At 42.4% G+C, this 25758-nt stretch overlaps 1 protein-coding gene across 2 annotated transcripts in view; it reads right to left on the minus strand.

Annotated features, from left to right (window-relative positions):
- Nucleotides 1-3974: 3974 nt before the first annotated feature.
- echdc2 (enoyl-CoA hydratase domain containing 2) overlaps nucleotides 3975-25758 on the minus strand; it is a 34641-nt gene continuing 12857 nt past the window's right edge. Inside the window, exons 2-11 of one of the 2 annotated variants that reach the window (XM_033028633.1) lie at nucleotides 21996-22251; nucleotides 18011-18078; nucleotides 15459-15546; nucleotides 14340-14426; nucleotides 11868-11960; nucleotides 8091-8147; nucleotides 7753-7940; nucleotides 7374-7424; nucleotides 4832-4879; nucleotides 3975-4723 (exon numbers count right to left, since the gene is read on the minus strand). In XM_033028633.1, coding sequence (XP_032884524.1) covers nucleotides 4646-4723; nucleotides 4832-4879; nucleotides 7374-7424; nucleotides 7753-7940; nucleotides 8091-8147; nucleotides 11868-11960; nucleotides 14340-14426; nucleotides 15459-15546; nucleotides 18011-18078; nucleotides 21996-22251 — 1014 coding nt within the window. In that variant the 3' untranslated portion in view covers nucleotides 3975-4645. The remainder of the gene's footprint in view (nucleotides 4724-4831; nucleotides 4880-7373; nucleotides 7425-7752; nucleotides 7941-8090; nucleotides 8148-11867; nucleotides 11961-14339; nucleotides 14427-15458; nucleotides 15547-18010; nucleotides 18079-21995; nucleotides 22252-25758) is intronic. The other variant, XM_033028634.1, reaches the window with a different exon arrangement.

Here is a 25758-nt window from a genome sequence, read left to right on the forward strand (position 1 = left end):
ACCCACTGGTAACTTTTCACCACTAGGCTTATCCAGAATTCTACCACTGCCTGAAAAATAATCAAAGGCTCAACTTCCACTGAGAAAGAGAATTCCAAAGACTCATTGTTATACGAGAATTTTCCCGAACAGTCTGTGACCAATAGCGCTGTGACCATAGCGTTATGTTTAAAGCCCATAGCGCTGCAGCTGGTAGAGCTATATTTAGAACCCATAGCGCTGCAGCCGACAGCTCTTTGTTTAAATTCCCACGTTAAATTGACAGCGCTCTGTTTAAACCTTTGAGCGCCAAACCGGCAGTGCTGTGCGTCTTACCTTTACACCCCCTCACGGGCCGGATGCAGAAATTTCCCGAAATTATTCAATTTCCCTAAAATTACCCGAAAACAACCAGAATTTCAGGTAATTTCCTTCAAAGTGGAAACACTGACCGAGCACATCCTGTCAGTAGCGATGGCCTGAAGAAAGCGCTGTTCCCGGTGGCCACAACGGGCGTTGCAACAACAGCCACGTGAACCAGATCAGGCGATTGAAGGGCTTGCTGATGCACCTTGCGAGTCCACCTAGCGTCGGAAGCCGGGGCTGGGGAGGCCAGTCGAGGTCATGACCCGTGACCCGTACTGTTGCCAAGCAACGCCTTCTGGAGTACAAGCGGCAAACATCAGGTAAGCACTTACTATGGCTGCCATTACAGCGGGCCCAGTCTTCTGTCCCAGCATCCGGACTCCACGCTGACTGGTTCCACACTCGCGGACCCTTTACTTACCAATGCCAGAATATTGGTGACTGTCCACCATATCTATGTCTCTCATCATTTTATATATTTCTATCAGTTCTCCTCTCAACATCTGACGCTCCAGAAAAAAACAATTCCAAGTTTATCTAACCTTTCCTTGTAAGAGCTAATATCCACTACTCTAGAAAATCTGGCAGCCCTTCCCCCAAGTGTACTGAATTAGAAAACTTTTACTATAATTCTCTTCTCCTGCAGAAACATTTCCATCTTCTGCTTTTCTTCAAGTTCCAGCTACTGCAATTAGCAGTCTTTTGTGTTTTTACTGTTCACCGACCTGTCTGTGAGCTGCAAATGGATGTTGGCTTTGAGGTCTCCTTTGTTCTGGCACCTCTGCTATTAACTCCTCACAAAGGACGCTGCGTGCAATCTGTTGTACCTGCTTCTCAGTCCACAATATCCAAGATGGTGCCTGTCTGTGGTGACATATTGCCAGCAGCACAGCAGAAAATCATCAAATATAGTTCTCAGCTTACCTGTATAAAAGAAACAGCAGAATCCAGCGCTGTAACTGACAAGCTGCTAATGCATTTCAACGCGTTAGCACAATTGCAATCTACTGGCAGCAACGAAGCTGCCGACTAAGGGAATTCCCGATCGCTGGGGAATCCCCGCCCTGGCGGAGGATCGCAGGAACAGTAAGGACTGTACCTGGAAACACCGGGGAGGCTTCTGTGGTGTCCGGAAACATGGCCAGCAGGCAAGACTGAAGTGCAGGGGACTACGACCCCCTCTCCCTACCACCCTACTAGCTAATTTACAATCACAGGAAAATAAAGGTCAAGTCTGCTTTACCAAAGACAGCTGAGGGAATGCTCTGTGTTCTGTTTTGCAGAGACATGGCTCACCCCCAGCTTCTCAGACTCAGCCGTCCACCCTGAAGGTTTCCCCATCCATCTTATGGACCATACGCAGGCATCTGGGAAAGGGAGAGGTGGGGTGGTTTTGGAGAGGGACTACGTGCTGTCCACGGACACCCTGGTGGATTTCCAGGACTGCTGGGTACCGCGGGGGGTTGAATGCATCCTTGACAAGGATTGTAACATAGTTAAATAGTAGATCATTTAGTATATTTGTTTGAATTATATTATGGTGGTGGCTTTTGTTTTGTTTTATTGTATTGTAAATATTTTTAATAATTGAATACATATTTTGATTTTTAAAAAGCTGGTTACCAAGCTCACTGAACTGGGTTTCTGCGCATCCCTCTGCAATTGGATCCTCGACTTCCTCATCCACAGGCCAGTCTGTTCGAATTGGCAGAAATATTTATTCCTCATTAACAATCAGCACGGTTGCATCTAAAGGCTGTGTGCTCAGCCCCCTGCCCTACTCACTCTATACTCATGCCGGACATAGTGCAAACTCATTCTTCAGGTTCGCCAATGACACCACCGTTGTTCAACGAATTACAGACAGTGATGAGTCATAGTACAGAAGTGAGATCAATTGATTGACCAAATGGTGCCAGCACAATAACCTGTCTCTCAATATCAGTAAAATCACTGAACTGATTGTGGACTTTGGAAGAGGAAGGAAGAGGACCCACATCCTGTTTATATCAACGGGACTATGATAGAGTCAAAAACTTCAAATTCCTGGATGTGCATATTTCCGAAGAACTTTCCTGGACCCAGCTCACTGATGCAATTATAAATAAAGCACATCAGCGCCTCTACTTCCTGAGAAGATTAGGAGATTCGGTATGTCAAAGAGGATTCTCTTGAACTTCTACAGGTGTACAGTAGAGCATATTGACTAGTTGCATCATGGCCTGATTCGGCAACTTGAACGTCCAGGAGCAGAAAAGACTGCAAAAGTAGTGAGCACTGCCCAGTCCATCACCGGCTCTTACCTCCCCACTATCGAAGGGATTTATCGAAGTCGCTGCCTCAAAAAGGTGGGGAGGTGAGGAGGGGAGTGGGAGGGAGGGAGAGGAGGGTGGGCGAGGGCGGGGGGGGGGGGGGGTGAGGATGGAGAGTGGGGGAGTATGGATAAAGAGGAGAAGAGTGGGAGAGGGGGGTAGGGAGGGGAGAGGGTGTATGGAGGGAGGGAGTGATAGGGTTGGGGAAAGGTGAGGGAGAGAGTAGGGAGGGGAGGAGAGGGGAAAAAAGAGGGAGGGGAGGGGATGAGGGGAATGGAGGAGGATAGGGGTAGGAAGAGAGATGGCGAGGTGCAGTTGGAGGAGAGTTGACGTAACTCACGCCACAACGGGGATCTCATCAGCCGCACCTGCGCAGTTGGGGGCTATGGGTGGGTGGTGGAATATTGCGTTCCCCAACCGGTCCCACTTGGTTTAGTATATATATACTAGACCAAGTGGGACCGGTTGGGGAACGCAATATTCCACCACTCACCCATAGCCCCCAACTGCGGTTATACGGTTATATATATGTGTGTGTGTGTGTGTGTGTACTTGTGAGTATGTGTATATATACACACTTAACTTTTATTTCTCTCTCGTTTATCATATTGTTTACAGTGTACTATGTTTACATATTCTGTTGTGCTGTAGCAAGGAAGAATTCTGGGACATATGACAATAAAACACTCTTGACTTGATATTCTAATAGGCGCAATAAACAATCAGTACACAAGGGGATTCATCCTGTCAGAATTTCAATTGTGAAGCTGCAGTAATTTCTTCCAGTTGAAGATTGGTAAATACAGCAGCTGTCTTCAGCTAACACAAGTCCATGCCTTTGGTACTACTGCCGTCTTCCACTGTAGCTTTTTCTGTGGCAATCTAGCTGTCAAAAAGGACAATCACATTGCACCTCTGCCATTGGCACCTCTCGTCTTGTCTTCCAACTTGGATGAACTCGTTCAATTCTCTACTTCCTATACCCTATTGTTAAATTGTGCTTGCTGACCAATTACAACATTTGCAATCTGCCATTGATGGCCTGAAATCACTGTATTATTTTGTTTAAAATTCTCCTCCCCAAACCTCTGCATGACATTTCCTAAAACTTATTTATTTAATCATAGCCATTGTATCAGGGCTAACCAGCAGCATACACTAACCATCAGAGCTAACTAGTCTTTAGCAGTAAATAAACAAAGCTGATACCTAACATATAATGTGGTTGGTTTATGGATTTTATGCATGCAAAACAGATGTAAGGTGCCCCTACTGTACCTTTAAAATTTCGAATTCAGTATCAGATTGACAACCCCATTCCATTTGATTAACTTTATTGAAACAAAAGACGTCAATTATTTAGCAAAATCCTGTCAGATATGCAATTTTTAAAAAATGATTTGAAAACAGCAATATACATGGAAAATGAACGACATGGAGTACCCATTATAAGGGCTCCTATTAAACTGTCAATAACATTTGTTACTAGTTTGAAACTCTCCTGGCACTCTTGGGATCTGATTGCTGCCAAACCGCAAAAACTGTTCCCTGAAGATCCTCCTCTGAGCAAAACCGTTCTTTAAAGACACTCCCTGGGTTGTGTAAGGGTTTGAGAACGGTCCCATAAGCCGAACATTTCAATAAATTGGAAATGGTGTCGGCTGAGATTAGTGTAGGCTAATATTGCATATGTTGCACTGGGCTGTTAATTAGCTGCAGATTAGTAGTTAGCTAATTTTAGATCTTAGAATTAGTTAATTTGTACGGATCTGCACTAGAGATTCAAAACATGCTATAGAGTGTTTCAACCTGTACTACATTTCCGACCCAGCCAAATGACACCGTGTACACATAGTGTAGAATCACTGAAAATTTACAGTGATCTGTAAAAGTGCCATATCAGGAAACATAATTTTCAAGTTAAGTACTTAACTGTGAATGTATTTAGTTTATTTAGTTTATACTGCAGATCAGAGATGCATTTTATTTCATTTTCCAGTAAAGTGCGGTAATCGTTTCTCTTTGAATGCTGCCATCCCTTCCAATCGGTCTTTTGTGGGTATGACCTGTGTTAGAAAAAGGTACAAATGTCAAAATCCTTTGACTTTTGAAAATTGAATTATTCTCAACTGAAATAGCACAAGGTTTCAAAGTAAAATAAAAGCACGTCATACCTGAGCATAACACATTTCCTCAATTGCCATTCCAGATGTAACATCTACCTACAGAGAATTAAAAATACTTAGGGTTAGAAAAGAATGTTCTGGTAATTATGAAATAAACTGAATTTTCAGATTCTGCACTCTTAAACCATTGCTAGGAATATTATTTTCTGAATAATAGGTACTGTTGGGGATTTAATTCAACATTTGTATTTTAGTCATTGATTTATTATGGGATTTTAAAATGTAATAATTTAGATATGGAAAATGCATTAATTTTAGTATGAATGTCTTTAATCCTTCTGTCAAAACAAACTAGAAGGTGATTAAAGTAAGAGATAAAAGTCAAGAGTGAGAACAATACATTGAACATGCCTGTATTTAATGTCAGGAACGCTACAGCTTTAATCTGGCAACAATGCTCTGCAGAGGGTGACATTTACTCGGACAACATTAAAGTGCTCCAATTTAACTTTCATTCCAGAAGGGAGGGGGTGGGAAACATGGACTAGGATTCACACTGAGTGTTCAGCAACTGAACAGGAACACAATGTTCAGTCTGAAGAAGGGTTTCGGCCCGAAACGTCGCCTATTTCCTTCGCTCCATAGATGCTGCTGCACCTGCTGAGTTTCTCCAGCATTTTTGTGTACCTTCGATCTTCCAGCATCTGCAGTTCCTTCTTGAACACAATCCTACTTGGTTTGTTTGTCTACTTTAACTAAACAACCCTTTCCCCTAATGGAGGCTCACAGATGAAGAATCACTACCCGCAGTTTTTAGCAATGAAAGGAAATATCAGGAAAATACAACTGGACAATCTTCAATCATGGCTGAAGTAAAATAAATATAAAAGAACGAGGGTCAATTGATTCATTTGTATTGAATAAAAACAGAACATGCTGTGAAAACAGCAGATTGGCAGCATCTATGGAAAGAGAAACAACTAAGGTTTTGGGACTAAAATACTCCATTGTGCGTTTAGTAGCAGATTCAGCCAAAGCTATTGTTGGTTCAAGCACCACTTGGGAACTAGATTTCAGAGGCAGCTGACTCTTTGTGCAGTGCTGAAATAATGCCACCAAGCTGTTGTGGTTTAGAAAAGCTTTTGAACAAAGACCTTTGCCTGATCAGGTAATGATAAAAATATTCTACAGCACAGGACAATGAGCAGTTATTTCGCAGTGCCCATGTTCACCAACCCCTCAGCCACTGCCACAACAACAAATTCAATAGTTAATTATGTAGTTTTCTTTTTGAAACACCCATACTATGTTAATTCATTATATAAAATCTGTATTACATGATCAACTTTGTCCTACAGAGAGTCTGAAGAAGGGTTTCGGCCCGAAACGTCGCCTATTTCCTTCGCTCCATAGATGCTGCTGCACCCGCTGAGTTTCCCCAGCAATTTTGTGTACCTTTGTCCTACTTCTGTTCTTTTTCAAAATAATAATCTATACTCGCTGCCTCAAAAAGAGCCCACATTTGCTCAAAGCAGCTTATTTGTGGGAGAAGATGCTTTTGGAGATCAATTCAATCACTTCCTTCAAGCACTTAAGAGTCTTCCGTATCCTTTGCCACACTACATAACATAGGAATGTACTCTTTTTAATTCAAACAAATCCACCAAGGCAAGACCTGAAAGTCTGAAATAGGTGGACTTGTACTGTTGATTAAATGGCAGTTATGGCATATAGCTAGACTGTGTTTCAATAATATGCTTTCGTGGAAACTGTCTCACATATTGGGGGTAAATGTAAAGTTATCCTTTTTTTACAGCTTAAGTGACTTGCTCAAGGCATGGAGAAGTTTGTCATATCAACAGCCCACTTGAACCTCATCAGAAGATGATTTAGCAGTGTGGGTTATACAGGTCAATACATTTCAATAACGTTAAAAAGAATCTGGATCAAAGACTGGTTCCTGATGCCATGGCAAGGTGCTGACTTTTTTAAAGAAAATTTAAGGCACATTGAAACCAGTTGTAAAACCCTTGTTGCTAAAACAATCAGGATTGTCAGGGCTACACCAAGTCTCTTTTAGATAAATTCCAAGTGGCAGAGATGTTGTTAACATTTATTTTGGAGGTCTGCTGGATTACAATGGCTGGCACTCGAGTGAATGCCACCCAAGGTTATTTACTTAGTTTCAGGCAGTAAAATGGATTTGCAAGAATTTTGACTATCGTGGAGGTTTAGTTTAGTTTTTTTAGTTTAAAGATACAGCGTGGAAACAGGCTCTTCGGCCCACTGAGTCCGCACCGACCAGCGATCCCCGCACATTAACACTATGCTACACACACTAGGGACAATTTACACATATACCAAGCCAATTAACCTACATACCTGCACATCTTTGGAGTGAGGGAGGAAACCGAAGATCTTGGAGAAAACCCATGCAGTCACGGGGAGAACATACAACCTCCGTACCGACAGCACCCATAGTTGGGATCGAACCTGGGTCTCCGGCGCTGTAAGGCAGCAACTCTACTGCTGCGCCACCGTGCCACCTTCTTGGTTCTTATTGACCTTACCACGTCCAGAAAAACATTACCTCAATGCCTCTGTTCATTGCTTGCTTTGCCATCCTGACAGCCACTGGACCCTTCAAATAAGATTACAATTATATTTCCAATTCAAATGCAATATTCAGATAGACAGAAATACAATAGACAGAAATTAGACTCTTTCCTCATAATTTAACACGAACACCTCCCACCAAAAATTAGCATAATTCTACACTAATGTGGGTAATACATATATCAACTATTAGCTTAAGCTAAGTAGCTGTGAAATGCTCATGGTTTTTTGGGGGAAGATGACAGCAGCTCACAATACATTGTTTGTCCACCATTTAGTCACAAGTTATTAAACAAAAAATAGCAACTGCAAGCATCACTGATTTATTTTAATGCAATCTGTTTAATACAAACCTGTGGAAGTATCTCTTTGGCAAGATCGAGAGCCTTTTGATAAGCTGCATCTCCCACGTCATTTTGAGTCACAGTGTCATTCACGAGACCAATGGACACTGCTTGCTTGCCATCAACCTGTCGACCAGTGAAAATAAGTTCCTTCGCCTTGTTGATTCCCACAATACGAGGCAGCCGCTGGCTACCACCTGGGAGAGGAGTGGAGCGGGGGTAGGGGGAAGATGAAAGTGAAAAACTGATTAATTATAATAGATTAGTAATGTTACATTCAAATTTCATTTGTTAATGTTTATAGTTGCAGTTTTTCACCATTTCATATCGTAAAGAAAATAGCTTACCAGCACCGGGGAGGAGGCCTCTGGTAACTTCAATAAGACCCATTTTGGCTGAAGATGCTAAAGTTAAGAAAACAAGAGACAGGTCAGGTACATATATTAAAGGAGTTGGGCTGTTTGCAGAGTACTATGTAAATGGCGTCGTTGGGAAAAGGGATCTGGGGGTCCTTGTTCATCAGTCTGTGAAAGTAAGCATGCAGGTACAGCAGGCAGTGAAGAAAGCGAATGGCATGTTGGCCTTTATAACAAAAGGAATCGAAGATAGGAGCAAAGAGGTCCTTCTGCAGTTGTACAGAGCCCTAGTGAGACCACACCTGGAGTATTGTGTGCAGCTTTGATTCCCTAATTTAAGGAAGGACATTCTTGCTATTGAGGGAGTGCAGCGTAGGTTTACAAGGTTAATTCCCGGGATGGTGGGACTGCCATATGCTGAGAGAATGGAGCAGCTGTGCTTGTACACTGGAGTTTAGAAGGATGAGCGGGGATCTTATTGAAACATATAAGATTGTTAAGGGTTTGGACACTCTAGAGGCAGGAAACATGTTCCTGATGTTGGGGGAGTCCAGAACCAGGGGCCACAGTTTAAGAATAAGGAGTAAGCCATTTAGAACGGAGACGAGGAAACACTTTTTCCTTACAGAGTGTGGTGAGTCTGTGGAATTCTCTGCCTCAGAGGGTGGTGGAGGCAGGTTCTCTGGATGCTTTCAAGAGAGAGCTAGATAGGGCTCTTAAAAATAATGGAGTCAGGGGATATGGGGAAAAGACAGGAACGGGATACTGATTGGGGATGATCAACCATGATCACATTGAATGGCGGTGCTGACTCGAAGGGCCGAATGGCCTACTCCTGCACCTATTGTCTATTGTTTGACCTAACATATTTTTGTAGAAGATGACCGATAGGTTCATATCTGCAACAATGGAGTATTAACATCGGAATCAGAAAGCTAGAGTGCTCTATGTATTTGTACACAATGGCACCGAGAAAGAAAGAGAAGAGGGTACAGTGAAAATGAGATAGCACAGTTATGGGAAAAAATGCAATAGAAACAGCCAGAAAACAACAAATAAAAGCCAAAACAGAAGGTAAAACAGCAATGATAGGTAGAGAGCAAAATATTTGTGAGGGGCATAGCATGAGAACACAGTGGGACATAGGGTTAGGATGAGGGGGAAAAGATTTAATAAGAACCCAAGGGGCAACTTATTTTACACAAAGGGTGGTAGGTACATGGAACGAGCTGCTGGAGGAGGTAGTTGAGGCAGGTATTATCACAACATTTAAAAAAATATTTGGACAGATACATCATCTATTTATCATCAATCTACACGCAATACCCCAGAAGAAGAAAAATCAGGTGTTAAGAATTTTTTGCAAAGTAATTAAAAATAAATAACTGATATATCACATTTACATAAGTATTCAGACCCTTTGCTATGACACTCAAAATTGAGCAGTTCATCCTGTTGCCATTGATTTACTTTGGAACTACCAGGACTCGCCATAGAGCTGGCCACCTGGCCAAACTGAGCAATCGGCGGAGAAGGGCCTTGGTCAGGGAGGTGACCAAGAACCTGATGGTCACTCTGACAGAGCTCCAGAGTTCCTCTGTGGACATGGAAGAACCTTCCAGAAGGACAACTTTATCTACAGCACTCCACTAATCAGGCCTTTATGGTAGAGTGGTCAGATGGAAGCCACTCCTCAGTAAAAGGCACATGACAGCCCGCTTGGAGTTTGCCAAAAGTCACCTAACGGACTCTCAGACCATGAGAAAGAAGATTCTCTAGTCTGATGAAAACAAGATTGTACTCTTTGGCCTGAATGCCAAGCGTCACGTCTGGAGAAAACCAGGCACTGCTCATCACCTGGACAATACCATACCTACGGTGAAGCATGGTGGTGGCAGCATCATGCTGTGGGGATGTTTTTCAGCAGCAGGAACTGGGAGACTAGTCAGGATTGAGGGAAAGATGAACGGAGCAAAGTAGAGAGAGATCCTTGATGAAAATCTGCTCCAGAACGTTCTGGACCTCAGACTGGGGCGGAGGTTCACCTTCCAACAGGACAACAATCCTAAGCACACAGCCAAGACAATGCAGGAGTGGCTTTGTGACAAGTCTGTGAATGTCCTTGATTGGACCAGCCAGACCCAGACTTGAACCCGATCAAAAATTTCTGGACCTGAAAATAGCTGTGCATCACCGCTCCCCATCCAACCTGACAGAGCTTGAGAGGATCTGCAAAGATGGGAGAAATTATCCAAATATAGGTGTGCCAAGCTTTTAGCGTCATACCCAAGAAGACTTGAGGCTGTAATCGCTGCCAAAGGTGCTTCAACAAAGTACTGTAAAGGGTCTGAATACATGTGATATTTCAGTTATTTCTTTTTAATTACTTTGCAAAATTTTCTAAACACCTGGTTTCACATTTTTATTATGGGGTATTGTGTGTAGATTGATGATTAAAAAAATTAAAATGTAATCCATTTTAGAATAAGGCTGTAACGTAACAAAATGTGGAAAAAGTGAAGGGGTCTGAATAATTTCTGAATGCACTGAACATGGATAGGATAGGTTTGGAGGGATATAGGCCAAACACAGACAGGTGGGACTAATGTAGATGGGGCATGTTGGGCGACGTGGGCAAGTTTGGGCCGAAGGACTGTTTCCATGCGTTTGTCTCTATGACAGTAACGAGATGGGAATAGTGTAACTCTGGCGCGCTTTGGCTGCCGCTGTTCTCTCTTCATATTGTGTTTTTGATTTTCTGTTTTTGGACTGAGTTCTGTTTTTAATTTGTGTCTCTGTGATGTCTTTATTATTTATTTTATTCTGATTATATGTTTATATTCCTGTTAATCTATGTAAGGTGTCCTTGAGATGTCTGAAAGGCGCCCAATAAATAAAATTTATTATTATTATTATAAGACAAGCAGTCGTTAATAAAAAGCAATGTTTTTTGAGCAATGATCAGTGGTAGTTTTGACTGTTGATCCTCATCACTACTTTCTTCAGTCATAAAATGGGTTCCATCCACTGAAACATGCCAATGGAATTGTGAATATGCTGCATCTTGGTTATTCTATCCAAGAAATGTTCAAATTTCACCGTTGTCTAATTTGTTTGTAGTCTTCGGAATTTCTTGTCTGTCACCAGTCAATTCCATGGTCCAATCACAGAAAATTCACAAAAAATTATTCATCAATATGCTCTCTATTAATTTGAGCAGATGACATCCTCAGTTTGATCTTCTGGATATTTAAATAATTTTTCACGTGCCACTATAAGATGAACTTGGAAACTGGATCTTTCTTCACTTACTGGATACAAAATTGGGTTGGTGGTTGGAGGCACAGGGTGTTAGTGGAGGGTTGTTTTTCAGATTGGAGACCGGTGACCAAGGGTGTGCCGCAGGAACTGGTGCTGTGTCCTCTGATGTCATTTATATTAATGATTTGGATTAGAACATATAGGGCAATGTTGAGTAAATTATGCAAAGGAACACTGTAAAGGATGACCATTTTCAGCCTTTGCCTATTTCTCAATTGAATTGAAAAGTTGCGAGATTGAAGATATTCATGCAAAAGATTTGTTCAACAATTAATAAAAACTTAGATAGTTTACAGTACTGAAGGCTCAAACCTGCCAATCCTGTAATCAAAATGCAATTATTGTAAAGCAATCTTTATTCTGAATGCCATATTTCTAATTGTGACAATTTTCACAGTTTAAATGGTGTGATGTTGTATTTGGTGTAACAATAGTGTTTGACAATACCTGCCACACGAAGATCACAGGCCAATGCCAGCTCCAGACCACCACCAAGTGCAAAGCCATCTATTGCAGCAATGGTGGGCATGGGCAGGGATGCTGTAAAATAAAACACATACCACGTTAACATATTTAAAAAGTTAAAACTGGATCTGTGCATGATTAAAAAATGATTTCAAAAGCTAAGTTCAAGTTCACATTTATTGTCACATGCACCAATTAAGGTACAGTGATATTTGAGTTACCATACAGCCATACAAGTAAAAAAAAGAACGCAGTACACAATAATAATTTTAACATCCACCACAGTGGAATCAACATTCCTCACTGTAATGGAAGACAATAAAGTTCAGTCATCTTCCTCCTTTGTTCACCCGTGGTGGTCGGGGCCTTGAACTCTCAGTACTGCCTCTGCCGACGGCCCGATGTTAAAGTCCACGCGTCGGGATGATGGAGACTCCGGTGTCGGGACGGAACGGAAACACTCCGCGGCATGGAGCTCCCGAGTCGGCCTTTTCGTACCGGAGACCGCGGCTTCACGGCGTTAAAGTCCACAGGCCCAAAGTCGGAGCACTTCCACAGCGATCCTTGGCAAAGGATTGCCAGCTCCGCGATGTTAAAGTACGCGCCGCGCTTGCGGCTTGAAGCACCAGGCTGGTTTCCAGGAAAGGCCGCACCAATCCAGTTGTTAGGCCGCGGGGAGGGGATGGAGACATGACACGGAGAAACATCACATCTCTGTCGAGGTAAGTGACTGAAAACGGTTTCCCCCTATCCCCCCCACTCACCCCCCACATAAAAACATACTGAGAAACATTAAATCATACATTTTAGACACACTAAATATAACAAAAAAGTCGAAATAAGACACAGGCTGCTGGCGAGGCTGCCATCTCGGCGCCACCCGATGACGTGATCTGAGATAACCTTTTTAAGAAAGGCGGGAGAGAGAAAGCAGGGAATTATAGACCAGTTAGCCTGACATCAGTGGTGGGGAAGATGCTGGAGTCAATTATAAAAGATGAGATAGCCAAACATTTGGATAACAGTAACAGGATCGGTCCGAGTCAGCATGGATTTACGAAGGGGAAATCATGCTTGACTAATCTTCTGGAATTTTTTGAAGATGTAACTAGGAAAATGGATATGGGAGAGCCAGTGGATGTAGTGTACCTGGACTTTCAGAAAGCATTTGATAAGGTCCCACATAGGAGATTAGTGGGCAAAATTAGGGCACATGGTATTGGGGGTAGAGTGCTGACATGGATAGAGAAGTGGTTGGCAGACAGGAAACAAAGAGTAGGGATTAACGGGTCCCTTTCAGAATGGCAGGCAGTGACTAGTGGGGTACCGCAAGGCTCGGTGCTGGGACCGCAGCTATTTATAATATACATCAATGATTTGGATGAAGGGTTTCAAAGTAACATTAACAAATTTGCAGATGACATAAAGCTGGGTGGCAGTGTGAACTGTGAGGAGGATGCTATGAGAATGCAGGGTGACTTGGACAGGTTGGGGGAGTGGGCAGATGCATGGCAGATGATGTTTAATGCGGATAAATGTGCGGTTATGCACTTTGGTAGCAAAAACAGGAAGGCAGATTACTATCTAAATGGCGTCAAGTTGGGAAAAGGGGAAGTACAACGGGATCTGGGGGTCCTTGTACATCAGTCTATGAAAGTAAGCATGCAGGTACAGCAGGAAACATGTTCCCGATGTTGGGGGAGTCCAGAACCAGGGGCCATAGTTTAAGAATAAGGAGTAAGCCATTTAGAACGGAGACGAGGAAACACTTTTTCTCACTGAGAGTGGTGAGTGTGGAATTCTCTGCCTCAGAGGGCGGTGGAGGCAGGTTCTCTGGATGCTTTCAAGAGAGAGCTAGATAGGGCTCTTAAAAATAATGGAGTCGGGATATGGGGAGAAGGCAGGAACGGGGCACTGATTGGGGATGATCAGCCATGATCACATTGTATGGCGGTGCTGGCTCGAAGGGCTGAATGTCCTACTCCTGCACCTATTGTCTATTGCCTAGGTGGAGCTTGACAGTAAAGGTAAATTTACGTAATTCCGAATCTTTAGAATGCAAAGCTTGTAATATTGGACATTTACTTTATCTGCCAAATAATATGCCAAAAACGGTTTGCAGTGATGAAAAGAAGAACCAAGTAGTATGAGAAGAGTTAAACAAAAGTATTATCTACAGTAGCCAAGCACGTTGTTGTCGTGATTATAACCATTTGGAGCAACATTAAGACTCTTCTCCAAATCTCTCAATACACGAGTAGTCATCAAAAAGAGGTAGAAATAGTTAGTTTATGGCCAAATGTATAATTAGAACAGCGGCATTCTTCAGAGAAGGCTAGAAAATCCTGCACAAAGGGTATATGCTCAAAAACTCAAAGTCCACTACATTTAAAACAAAAATTGATTGAAAATATCACTACAGCAAAACAGTTCGATTAATTTCTTTGTACTTTCCAATATTGCTCATTAAACTTCGCAGCTTGTGAACAAAGTGGCCAACTTCGGTATTAGTCATTTCTGCTCGTTCTTTCAAATCAGCACCTAGAAAATAAATCCGAGTAAGCGAAAAACAATAATCTCTAAAACAACTTCTTTAATGATATAAATGTACATTACATTGCTTAATGATTAGAATCAACAGAATGCTTATAAGCACTGGTCAGCAGTAAATAAACACTTCTCTGTGTTGATCAATAAGATCACCTAATATTAACACATTTGGGATCAGTAATGGACCCAATAATTAACACTGGTGTAAGCAAACGTCTTAAAATTAAAATATTTAAAAACGGCAGGTTTCCATTTGCCATTGTTCATATGTCAAACTATATTCTTGGCTTTATCCATAAATCCTCTATTTAATACAGGTGGATATGTAAAAAGGGAACATTTTAATTTTGTCAATGAATCATACAGTGCAATAAATCATTAGTGCTTCTAAATTACTCGCGAAATTCCACAGATAGAATTCCAGAGCCAACCTTGAATACTGAAATATTAATCTTTTGAGTTCTTTAATAATGAACTTACTAACGTTCATAACACGACAATTGGGCTGGAAAGTCTCTGACCTTGTTAATATATCAAGTATGAAACATTATAAAGAAATCATTTGAACTGTCTTTCAGTGATCTGGAGTTCAGATTCCATTGCCTGAGGCCTGGCTCCGGACCTTATCATTCTTCTTTGCAGCACAACTGTAGTTGTGAGACCTGGAACTCGTGTGGACTGCAAGAAGTAAGTGGTTTTAGAAATAACAATGTGGGACTGGGGTACAGGGTAGTGGTAGTGAATATTAGGATGGATCCTAATATTGGGATGGATCAAGTGCAATCTGGTGCACTGTTTGCAAGTCTGCAGATTTTAATGCTCCGTGGGAGGATGGTTCTCAAGAAATCACTGCAGTATTACAACTGTCACAAAGCTTGGGAGAGTAGACTGATCTCCAAATACAAAATGCGTTATCAAACGCTGCAATAGATTACAATGACAATTAACCTCAATGAAATAGGAAACTATTTTCTTCTGACCTATTAGACAACAGTTGTTGATTATTCAGATCCTAGAACTTACCTGCACAGAAAACTCCTTTGATCTGGCTCTTGAACAACACCACACGCACACTTTTGTCTTTTTGCAGATCTTCAATGATTTCTTCAAGCTGAAAACAAGAAATCAATTCTGCTTTTTTCTTTGACTTTCCTCAACCACGTCGTATTGATGTGTACAACAATGGAACTATGACCACAGTCACAAGGTCAGGGCCAAGCTAATGATATGATAGGTAATGAGACTGAAACAAGAAATTGAATGAGCAAGTGACAAGAGAAAGCACACGTTCATTAAAAATATGGCAGTCGCAGTTATAACTGTGTCACCATATTAACATACAATACTGACCCCTAATCATTGAGCTTACAGCCCAGTGGTATGAATATTGATTTCTCCAACTTCAAGTAACCACAGCATTCCCTCGCTCTCTATCCCTCCCCCACCCAAGTCACACTAGCATCTCATTTTCATCCAACAAACAGCTAACAATGACCTGTTTCCTTTATCGTCGTTACTTTTTTGGATATCTTTCATTCATTGTTCTTTATCTCTCTACATCATCGTCTATATCCCTCGTTTCCCATATCCCTAACCAGTCTGAAGAAGGGTCTCGACCTGAAATGTCACCCATTCCTTCTCTCCAGAGATGCTGCCTGTCCCCCTGAGTTACTCCAGCGTTTTGTGTCTATCTCCCAATCATTGATTGCTAACTTCCCTTGGTTTTGATGAAGCCTGTGCCATTAACTCTCTTTCTGCACAGACGCTGTCTGACCTGTTGAGTGTTTCCAACAATTCCCATTTTTGTTTTATATTCCCAACATCCACAGTTTTTAATTTTCATTTACTTTACTGATTCCTGGAATGGGCCACGCTGGGCTTGTGCACAATGTGCACTGGGTTTTCAGAACTATGAGAGGTCATTTGATTGAACCCCAAAAACTTAAAGAGGTTTGACAGGGTGGATGTGAACAGAATGTTTCTCTTATGGGGGAATCTAGGAGTCAATGCTTAAAAAAGGTGTTGCCCATTTGAGACAGAATTAAAAAAAAATTCTCTCTCAGAGGGCTGAGGAACTCCCATCCACAAAGGGCGATGGAAGCAGTCTTTGAATATTTTTAAGACAGAGGTAGATGTACAGTATTCTTGATTAATAGAGGTGGTTGGGGAAGTGTGCAAAGGTAAAACAGATTATTTTCTTCTTGATATCAACTATAAAATAGAAATTGGATTGTTTACAGTTAAATGCAAGTGATCTCCTCTGATTATGAATATGATGTAAACAATTATGGCTGCAGCATGTTCTGCCTCATTGATTTAGCATGACCTAGTGAAAGCGCTGACATTTTCAATAGTCACATTTGGAGACGTACAGGAGAGAAAATTGATAGAACTGTGCTCCGTGCAATTCCATGTTGAATTCTGCACTCCCAATCGCAGGTCGTTAAATAGGAAGTATTTTTGTAAATTCAGGGAATTGATGTCTTTGGGAAACTGGTATAAAACAGCCTAGAACAAATCACCCATGGCAAAGTAGACTTGACCTCTCCTATTTTCTTGTATTCTTATGCACATACATGGGAATGCAGAGTTCCAGATAGAATCAGGTCAGCATGATCTTATTGAATGGTGGAGCAGGCACAAGGATTGGAGTAGCCTGCACTGGCTCCTAATTTGTATGTTATACATGGGAGTTGAGAAGAATGAGAGATTTTTCATTGGGAGTACAGACTCTGAGGAATTGACAATATAGATGGAGATTCCTCCAGCTAAAGTGAAAAGAACAGGCCATTCACTCAGGATAAAGGGGCTGTCCCACTGTACGAGCTAATTCAAGAGTTCTCCCGAGTTTCCACTGATTCGAACTCGGAGAATTACGGTAATAGCCGCTCGTAGGTACTCCGGGCCCGCGTGGACATTTTTCAACATGTTGAAAAATCTTCACGAGTCTTCACGAGCTTACCGCATTTCCCTGCCGTTAGCGTTACGAGCCGCTAAGAGACGTCCCGAGCTCCGACGTACCAGCTACGTACATTCTACGTGCTTACCACAAGTTTAATTTTTTTTAAATTCGGGAGAGCTCTTGAATTACCTCGTACAGTGGGACAGGCCCTTTAAGGCTGAAATGAGATGTTTCCTGCTTAAGGAATGAGCTTTTGATTTTATTGGCAGCGTAGATGAAGCAGAGAATATATTACATCTGGATTTAAAAAATATACTTGAGCATGCAAGAAATTAATTTAATCGTCTTGAATTGCAGAGCAAACTCAAGGGGCTGTGTGCTCTATGCATCGTTCCATGTCTCCTGTTGCCTCAGATGGCTGTGGATGTGCATTCAAGGCTGAGATTGGTAGACTTTTACACAAAGAAAATCAGAAGTTATGGGGATTGGCCCTTAAGTGCAATTGAAACACAACATCGGTCATCATCTCTGTGAATGGTGGAGCAGGGTCCAGCAACTTGGCTACATCTACTTCTGTAAGAAATAATTCAAAGAGCAAACTTTCAGCATTCCTAATAGAAAGAAACTTGCTTTAAAGCAGAGGACTCCACTGTAATAAACTGCACTTACTAACCTGCATAACAAATACTTTTCCAAGGGAATTTCTTGCATGAGGTCTGTTCATTAAAATTGTTGCAATTCCTAAAACAAATGATAAAGAAAATGTTCTGATGTTGCAAGATTCAGTTTTTGCTAATATTGAAAAACCATAAGAAAGATTTTGAAGCAGGAGCAAGTGATATGGCCCCTCAAACTTGACATGCTTTTCAATAAGATAATAACTGTTCCAACCTTTGGTGTAAAATCCACTTTCCTACCCCATCTAACATCATCTGCTAAATTTGCAGCCTGGTTCACCAAGGAGGACGAGGACATCAGATGCATGGGTATACCACCATCAGCAGGTTCCCTTCCAAGTCACACACCACCCTGACTTGGAAATACATAAATGTTCCTTCATTGATGCTGGATACAAATGTTAAATTTTGCCCTCTGAGTGCATTGTGGAAGTATCTTAACCAGAAGAAATATTTAAAGATGGTGGCTCACCTCTACCATCTCGAGCAATTATAAATGTTTGCCTTGCCAGTGATTACTGCATCCCATAAAAATGATTTCAAAAATTCTGGTTACTCCTTAATTCTTTAATGTTCAAGAAAGAACCAGAGGGTCTAAAGAAGGGTCCCAACCTGAAATGTCACCTACCATTTTCTTTAGAAATGCTGCCTGACCTGCTCCATCTCTTTTTATGCTGATAGCAGCTCTTTAAAGGTCTCTTTCAAAATGTAATGAGATGCACTGGCATTCTTGAACCCAGGCTTGACATGGTGTGACCCCCAAAAAGTAAGGGCCCACACTATCTTGGCCCCAATAACCTTGGCCTGGTAGAAACTGGGCCACAAAAACACAGACCCACCATAGAGGACCGCTTCTGAAATCTGTGCTTGGTTAACAAAGATTAATATAAATGTTTTACATTAATAACTTAGGCAAAGAGAACAAATGCATTGCATCTTCAGCAATTTTGGCTACAACTTAGATGGAAAAGCTGGTTGTGAGAAGGACATAGTCTGTAAGGGACACCAACAGGATAAATGAACGGGCAAACATTTGGCAGTTGGTATATAATGAATGGGTGTGTGAGTAGACACAACATGGTAGCAAAAAAAAAACTACTTATGTAAAGATAGATACCAAATATAATTATGTAAAGAAATCTGCGTACCCTCCTAGGAGAAGCACAGATGGTTAACATGCAAGTCCATCAAAAATTTATTAAAGCAAATCACATGCATTATCAACTATGGTCAATGACAATTACTCTCGCCCTGGTTTTGCCAGCTTTTTGTGGAAAATTGCAGCGATTGTGCATCTGAAACTGCGTGCTAACATTTGCTGAATAACCAAACATCAGGAGCACAGGGCAAGCTGGTTGGGTTGGCTCACGCCTGCTTCCTGGACAAATGGTCTGTTTTATCTATCCAACTGCACTTGGCGTTTGCTGCGTAGAAGGCCTTTTGCATCCAGGTGTTGCGGCGTGGAGCAGGTTCCAGGAGGCGAGCAGGGAATTGGCCACTGTGACCTTGAAATATTCACCACCTTCAAGGTTTTTGGGCTGTTTTAAAACATTTCTGATAGAGATTTTAAATATATTAATATATATATATTATTTTTTAAAGTAAAAATGGTGATTACAATATTAAAATCACAAAAACATAGCGTATGTGACAATATCCCTGTAATTTATGCATATGAGCTGTGCTCATTTTCGCACATGCTCAGTAAATCAGTCAGTGACCTTTGACTTGGAAATAAATCATTCCTGTTTTAGACTCCAACACGAGTGTGTGTGCAGCCATCTTTCTCTGTACATTATGTACTAGTTTACTTATTTTATAAGCAGACAGATATCAAAACATGGTGGCAGCGGTGAAAGTGAACATTTGTGAATCAAATGGACACTATGATGATTAGAAAAAATGCTAATCAAAAGCTTTCAGGAACCAATGTTTCAACGCTCAGCGACCGGACTAGCTGCATGCATGAGTGAATGCAGGTCAGTGAACACACAAAGATAAGGCAATGTGTGTAAATCAGCGCCGTGGGAATCGAAGTTTAAACGACGTGCTGTGAGAGTCTGCTTAAAGATAAAATAAGCTAGTAAGAGTGAGGGAATACGCTGATATTTCAAAATGGCGCAGACCAGTCCATCTTGCCACGTGGCCCTACCACCCAATCAAAAGCTCAAAGAGAACAGGGTGGAAGAATGGAAAATGTTCAAACAAATGTATGAAAAGGAAGTGGAATGTGTTGCTGATGACATCATCCTATTCAGAGTAGGGGACACCAGAGAAGATGCAGAAAGAAATCACGATGCAAGACTGGAAGATCTTCTTCAGCGATGCAGAGACAGAGGCATCAAGCTGAACCGGAAGAAGTAGGTAGTGAAAACTACGTGTAGCACATTTCTATGATATATAATTACAGATTGTGGCCTGAAACCGGATCCGAAGAAGATCCAAGCTTTCCTAGAGATACCCAACCCTACCAATCCAACAGAAATCCAAAGATTACAAGGCAATGTAAACTACTTGGCAAGATTCCTGCCAAGGTTGTCGAGCCTTTGAGGAGATTGACCCACAAAGAAGCAGAGTGGGAATGATCATCAGAACATGACATGGCAATGTCAAAGATCACGGAGCTGTTGACCACGGCACCTATCCTGGCATACTACACACCAGACGAACAGCTGACCATACAATGTGATGCAAGCAAGGCAGGTCTAGGTGCAACACTTATGCAGAAGGGACAACCACTGTCCTATGTGAGTCGAGCATTAATGCCAAGCGAGCAGAGATATGATCAGATTGAAAAGGAGGCACTAGCAATAGTGTTTGCCCTCGAGCACTTCCATCAGTACACCTACGGACAGAGAGTGATCGTTGAGAGTGACCACAAGCCATTGGAAGTCATAGTCAAAAAGCCTCTGCATACAGCACCAAGACGTCTCCAGGGTATGATGATGAGGGTGCTACACTATGACATCCAGATCAAGTGGGTAAAGGGAAAAGACATGCATCGAGCAGATATGCTCTCCCGAGCATACCTCCCTGACACCACAGGATCAACCAGATTCACTGATGTCAACGTAGTTGAGTCCTTGAGCATGGGAGAGGACAAGGTCAAACACATCCAAGCCCATACCAGGGAAGACAAAACACTACAAACAGTTAAGAGAGCAATCCAAAATGGATGGCCAATCACAGGAAAGCATGTGAACATTAGTTTATGTTATTGAAATGTTACAAGTGTGACTATGATTGAAATTGTGAAATAACAGAGTAAAAAACTGTTCTGGCTTAAGTTAAACCATATTACTACGGTGTAATATTATGAAAAGTGTTTAAGTTTACTTTGTTTTGGGATCGTCGGAAATGTAATCCCAAAATGTCAAAAAAGGAAAGGATGTGACAGTATCCCTGTAATTTATGCATATGAGCTTGAGCTATACTCATTCTCGCACATGCTCAATAAATCTGCCAGTGACCTTTGACTTGGAAATAAATCATTCCTGTTTTAGACTCCAACATGAGTGTGTGTGTGTAGCCATCTTTCTCTGTACATTATGCACTAGTTTACTTATTTATAAGCACAGATATCAAAACAGCGTAAGCATGTTTTTCCACAAGAGGTAGCAATCCATCCAACTGCAGATGAGATGCGCAGGGTCAGCTATATGGGAGGGAGAGCGAATTGGATGCCCTTGTACCACCCGCCCAGCTGTGGGTCGGCTCAGTGATTGATCCTTTCACTGAATCAGACCGTCGGGACATGAAAGCGCAAGTTACCCTCCCCCCCCCCAATTCATCCTTGAGCTTTATTGAAATTCATCTCACCAGTGTGATACGGGAACTCGCGAATGGCGAAATTACTGGAGGTTCCGCAAAGGGGGATTTCTTTGCTCACATTGGTTAATGGTATATTTTGGAAGAACAAGTCATGTATATTTAGAGAAATGTGAGATAAACCAGTTAACCATCTCTCTCCGGCTCCCTTACCCGAGTTGCTGCCTTCTAAATGTTGTAATTGGATCTCGGAGAGCGGACGAGTATCTGAGTAATGCCGAGTGCGACCACCCAGAGCCGCCCCGGCTCCAGCATAACCACTGACAGCCGCCGGGGCGGGCATTGCTCTGAGGCGCGGGGCTGCAGAGGCCAGAGGGCCCGCAGAAACCACCTTCCTCAGCACCTTTGCCCACATCTGCTCCTCTGTTTTCCTCTGCTGGATTGCGGAAGTGAACTTGTCAAATTGTCGCTTCACTTCGAGGCTTGCGGCGAACGGAAATCCTGCCTCAACACCCACCAGACTGTGTGTCTCTCTCTCAATGACCCACCTCTTTAAGCAAACAATTCGGCGTCTTTCTCGTCGCACCACCTTCGTTTATCAAAAGGCAATGTACCGAAAGGTTTCAGAGGGGAGTCACCCGAATTAAAAATGGACAGGTGCACTGCGGGGCCCGTTGAAATGAGGCAGTAGAGGAAGCATAGCCCAACTGGTCTATGCACTCGCAAATCGTGCTTGTCACAAGCCAGGGAACATCAGTAACCATATGAATATGTACTATATAAAATGTATTTCAAATGAGAATGTTTGATCTTTTAATTAAATTTATCACAATCTTTGAATTGAGGTAATTTAGCATGAATTTAGATACTGACAGCGAAATATAAAAAAAGAAAATCCAATATATACACTGTACAGCCCAAGCAGCATATGGAAGGAGAAATATTAACCAACCAATGGGCATCCTATCAGAGAAACTCCCTCTGATAGAGATTGGATCGGTTAGGCACATATTCACTGGAGTTTAGAATGTAAAGGGATCTAGACAATAGGTGCAGGAGTAGGCCATTCGGCCCCTCGAGCTAGCACAGCCATTCACTGTGATCATGGCTGATCATCCACAATCAGTACCCCGTTCCTGCCTTCTTCCCATATCCCCTGACTCCGCTATCTTTAAGAGCTCTATCTAACTTTCTCTTGAAAGCATCCAGAGAATTGGCCTCCACTGCCATCTGAGGCTGAGAATTCCACAGATTCACAATCCTCTGTGTGAAAAAGTTTTTCCTCGTCTCCGTTCTAAATGGCTTACACCTTATTCTTAAACTGTGGCCCCTGGTTCTGGACTCCCCCAACATTGGGAACATGTTTCCTGCCTCTAGCGTGTCCAAACCCTTAATAATTTTATGTTTCAATAAGATTCCCTCACATCCTACTAAATTCCAGTGTATACAAGCCCAGCCGCTCCATTTTATCACATATGACAGTCCCGCCATCCTGGGAATTAACCTTGTGAACCTACGCTGCACACAATACTCCAGGTGTGGTCTCACTAGGGCCCTGTGCAACTGCAGGATGACCTCTTTGCTCCTAACTCAACTCCTCTTGTTATGAAGGCTAACATGACATTTGCCTTCTTCACTGCCTGCTGTACCTGCATGCTTACTTTCAGTGCCTGATGAACAAGGACCCCCAGATCTCGTTGTACTTCCCCCTTTCCCAACTTGACACCATTCAGATAATAATCTGCCTTCCTGTTTTTGCCACTAAAGTGGATAACCTCACATTTATCCACATTGAACTGCATCTGCCATGTATCTGCCCACTTCCCCAGCCTGTCCAAGACACCCAGCATTCTCATAGCATCCTCCTCACAGTTCACACTGCCACTCAGTTTTGTGTCATCTGCAAATTTGCTAATGGTACTTTTAATCCCTTCATCTAAATCATTAATGTATATTGTAATAGCTGCGGACCCAGCAATGAGCCTTGCGGTACCCCACTAGTCACTGCCTGCCATTCTGAAAGGAACCCATTAGTTCCTACTCTTTGTTTCCTGTCTGCCAACCAATTTTCTATCCAAGTCAGTACCCTACCCCCAATACCATGTGCTCTAATTTCGCTTACTAGTCTCCTATGCGGGACCTTATCAAATGCTTTCTGAAAGTCCAGGTACACTACATCCACTGGCTCTCCCTTGTCCATTTTCCCAGTTACATCCTCAAAAAATTCCAGAAGTTTAGTTAAGCATGATTTTCCCTTCGTAAATCCATACTGACTCGGACCGATCCTGTTACTGCTGTCCAATTATGCCTCTATTTCATCTTTTATAATTGACTCCAGCAACTTCCCCACCACCAATGTCAGGCTAACTGGTCTATAATTCCCTGTTTTCTCTCTCCCGCCTTTCTTAAAAAGTGTGATTACATTAGCTACCCTCCAATCCACAGAAACTGATCTTGAGTCTATAGAACATTGGAAAATGATCACCAATGTATCCACAATTTCTAGAGCCACTTCCTTAAGTACCCTGGGATGCAGACCATCATGATTTGGGGATATATCATCCTTCAGTCCCAAAACCATTTCCTGCCTAATGTGAATTTCCTTCAGTTCTTCCATCACCCTAGATCCTCTGGCCACTAGTACATCAGGGAGATTGTTTGTGTCTTCCTTAGTGAAGACGGATCCAAAGTACCTGTTCAACTCGTTTGCCATTTCCTTGTTCCCCATAATAACGTCACCTGTTTCAGTCTTCAGGGGTCCAACTTTGGTCTTAACTAATTTTTTCCTCTTCACATACATAAATAAGCTTTTACTATCCTCCTTTATATTCTTGGCTAGCTTACCTTTGTACCTCATCTTTTCTCCCTGTATTGGCTTTTTAGTTAACTGCTGTTGCTCTTTAAAAGTTTCCCAATTCTCTGGCTTCCCGCACATCTTTGTTATGTTATACTTCTTCTCTTTTATTTTTATACTGTCCCTGGCTTCCCTTTTTCAGCCCCTTACCCCCCTTGGTATCTTTCTTCCTCATGGAATGAACTGTTCCTGCACCTTCTGAATTATTCCCAGAAATGCCTGCCATTGTTGTTCCACTGTCATCCCTGCTAGGGTATCTTTCCAGTCAACTTTGGCCAGCTCCTCCCTCATGGCTCCATAGTCCCCTTTGTTCAATTGTAATACTGACACTTCCGATTTTCCCTTCTCCCTCTCAAATTGTAGAACAAAACTTATTATGGTCACTACCTCCTAATGGCTCCTTTACCTCGAGTTCCCTTATCAAATCAGGTTCATTACACAACACTAAATCCAGAATTGCCTTCTCCCAGGTAGGCTCCAATACAAGCTGCTCTAAGTATCCATCACAGAGGCACTCCACAAACTCCCTTTCTTGTCGTCCAGTACCAACCTGATTTTCCCAGTCTACCTTCATGTTGAAATCTCCCATAACAACCGTAGCATTAGGTACACACAATTGCTGGGGAAACTCAGCGGGTGCAGCAGCATCTATGGAGCGAAGGAAATAGGCGACGTTTCGGGCCGAAACCCTTCTTCAGACTGATGGGGGGTGGGGAAAGAAAGAAGGAAAAGGGGAGGAGGAGGAGGAGCCCGAGGGCGGGCGGATGGGAGGGTGGGAGGAGACAGCTAGAGGGTTAAGGAAGGGGAGGAGACAGCACGGACTAGCCAAATTGGGAGAATTCAATGTTAATGCCATAAGGACGCAAGGACCCCAGACGGAATATGAGGTGCTGTTCCTCCAATTTCCGCTGTTGCTCACTCTGGCAATGGAGGAGACCCAGGACAGAGAGGTCGGATTGGGAATGGGAGGGGGAGTTGAAGTGCTGAGCCACCGGGAGGTCAGGTAGGTTATTGCGTAGCATTACCTTTGCGATGCAAATTTTAACTTTTGATTCAACGTACCCTTTATCCAGGGCCTGTAGATTGGATTGGATTGGATTCAATTTATTGTCATTGTCTCAT

This window comes from Amblyraja radiata, chromosome 10, assembly GCF_010909765.2.
Source record: "Amblyraja radiata isolate CabotCenter1 chromosome 10, sAmbRad1.1.pri, whole genome shotgun sequence".
In the NCBI taxonomy this organism is placed as follows: Eukaryota; Metazoa; Chordata; class Chondrichthyes; order Rajiformes; family Rajidae; genus Amblyraja; species Amblyraja radiata.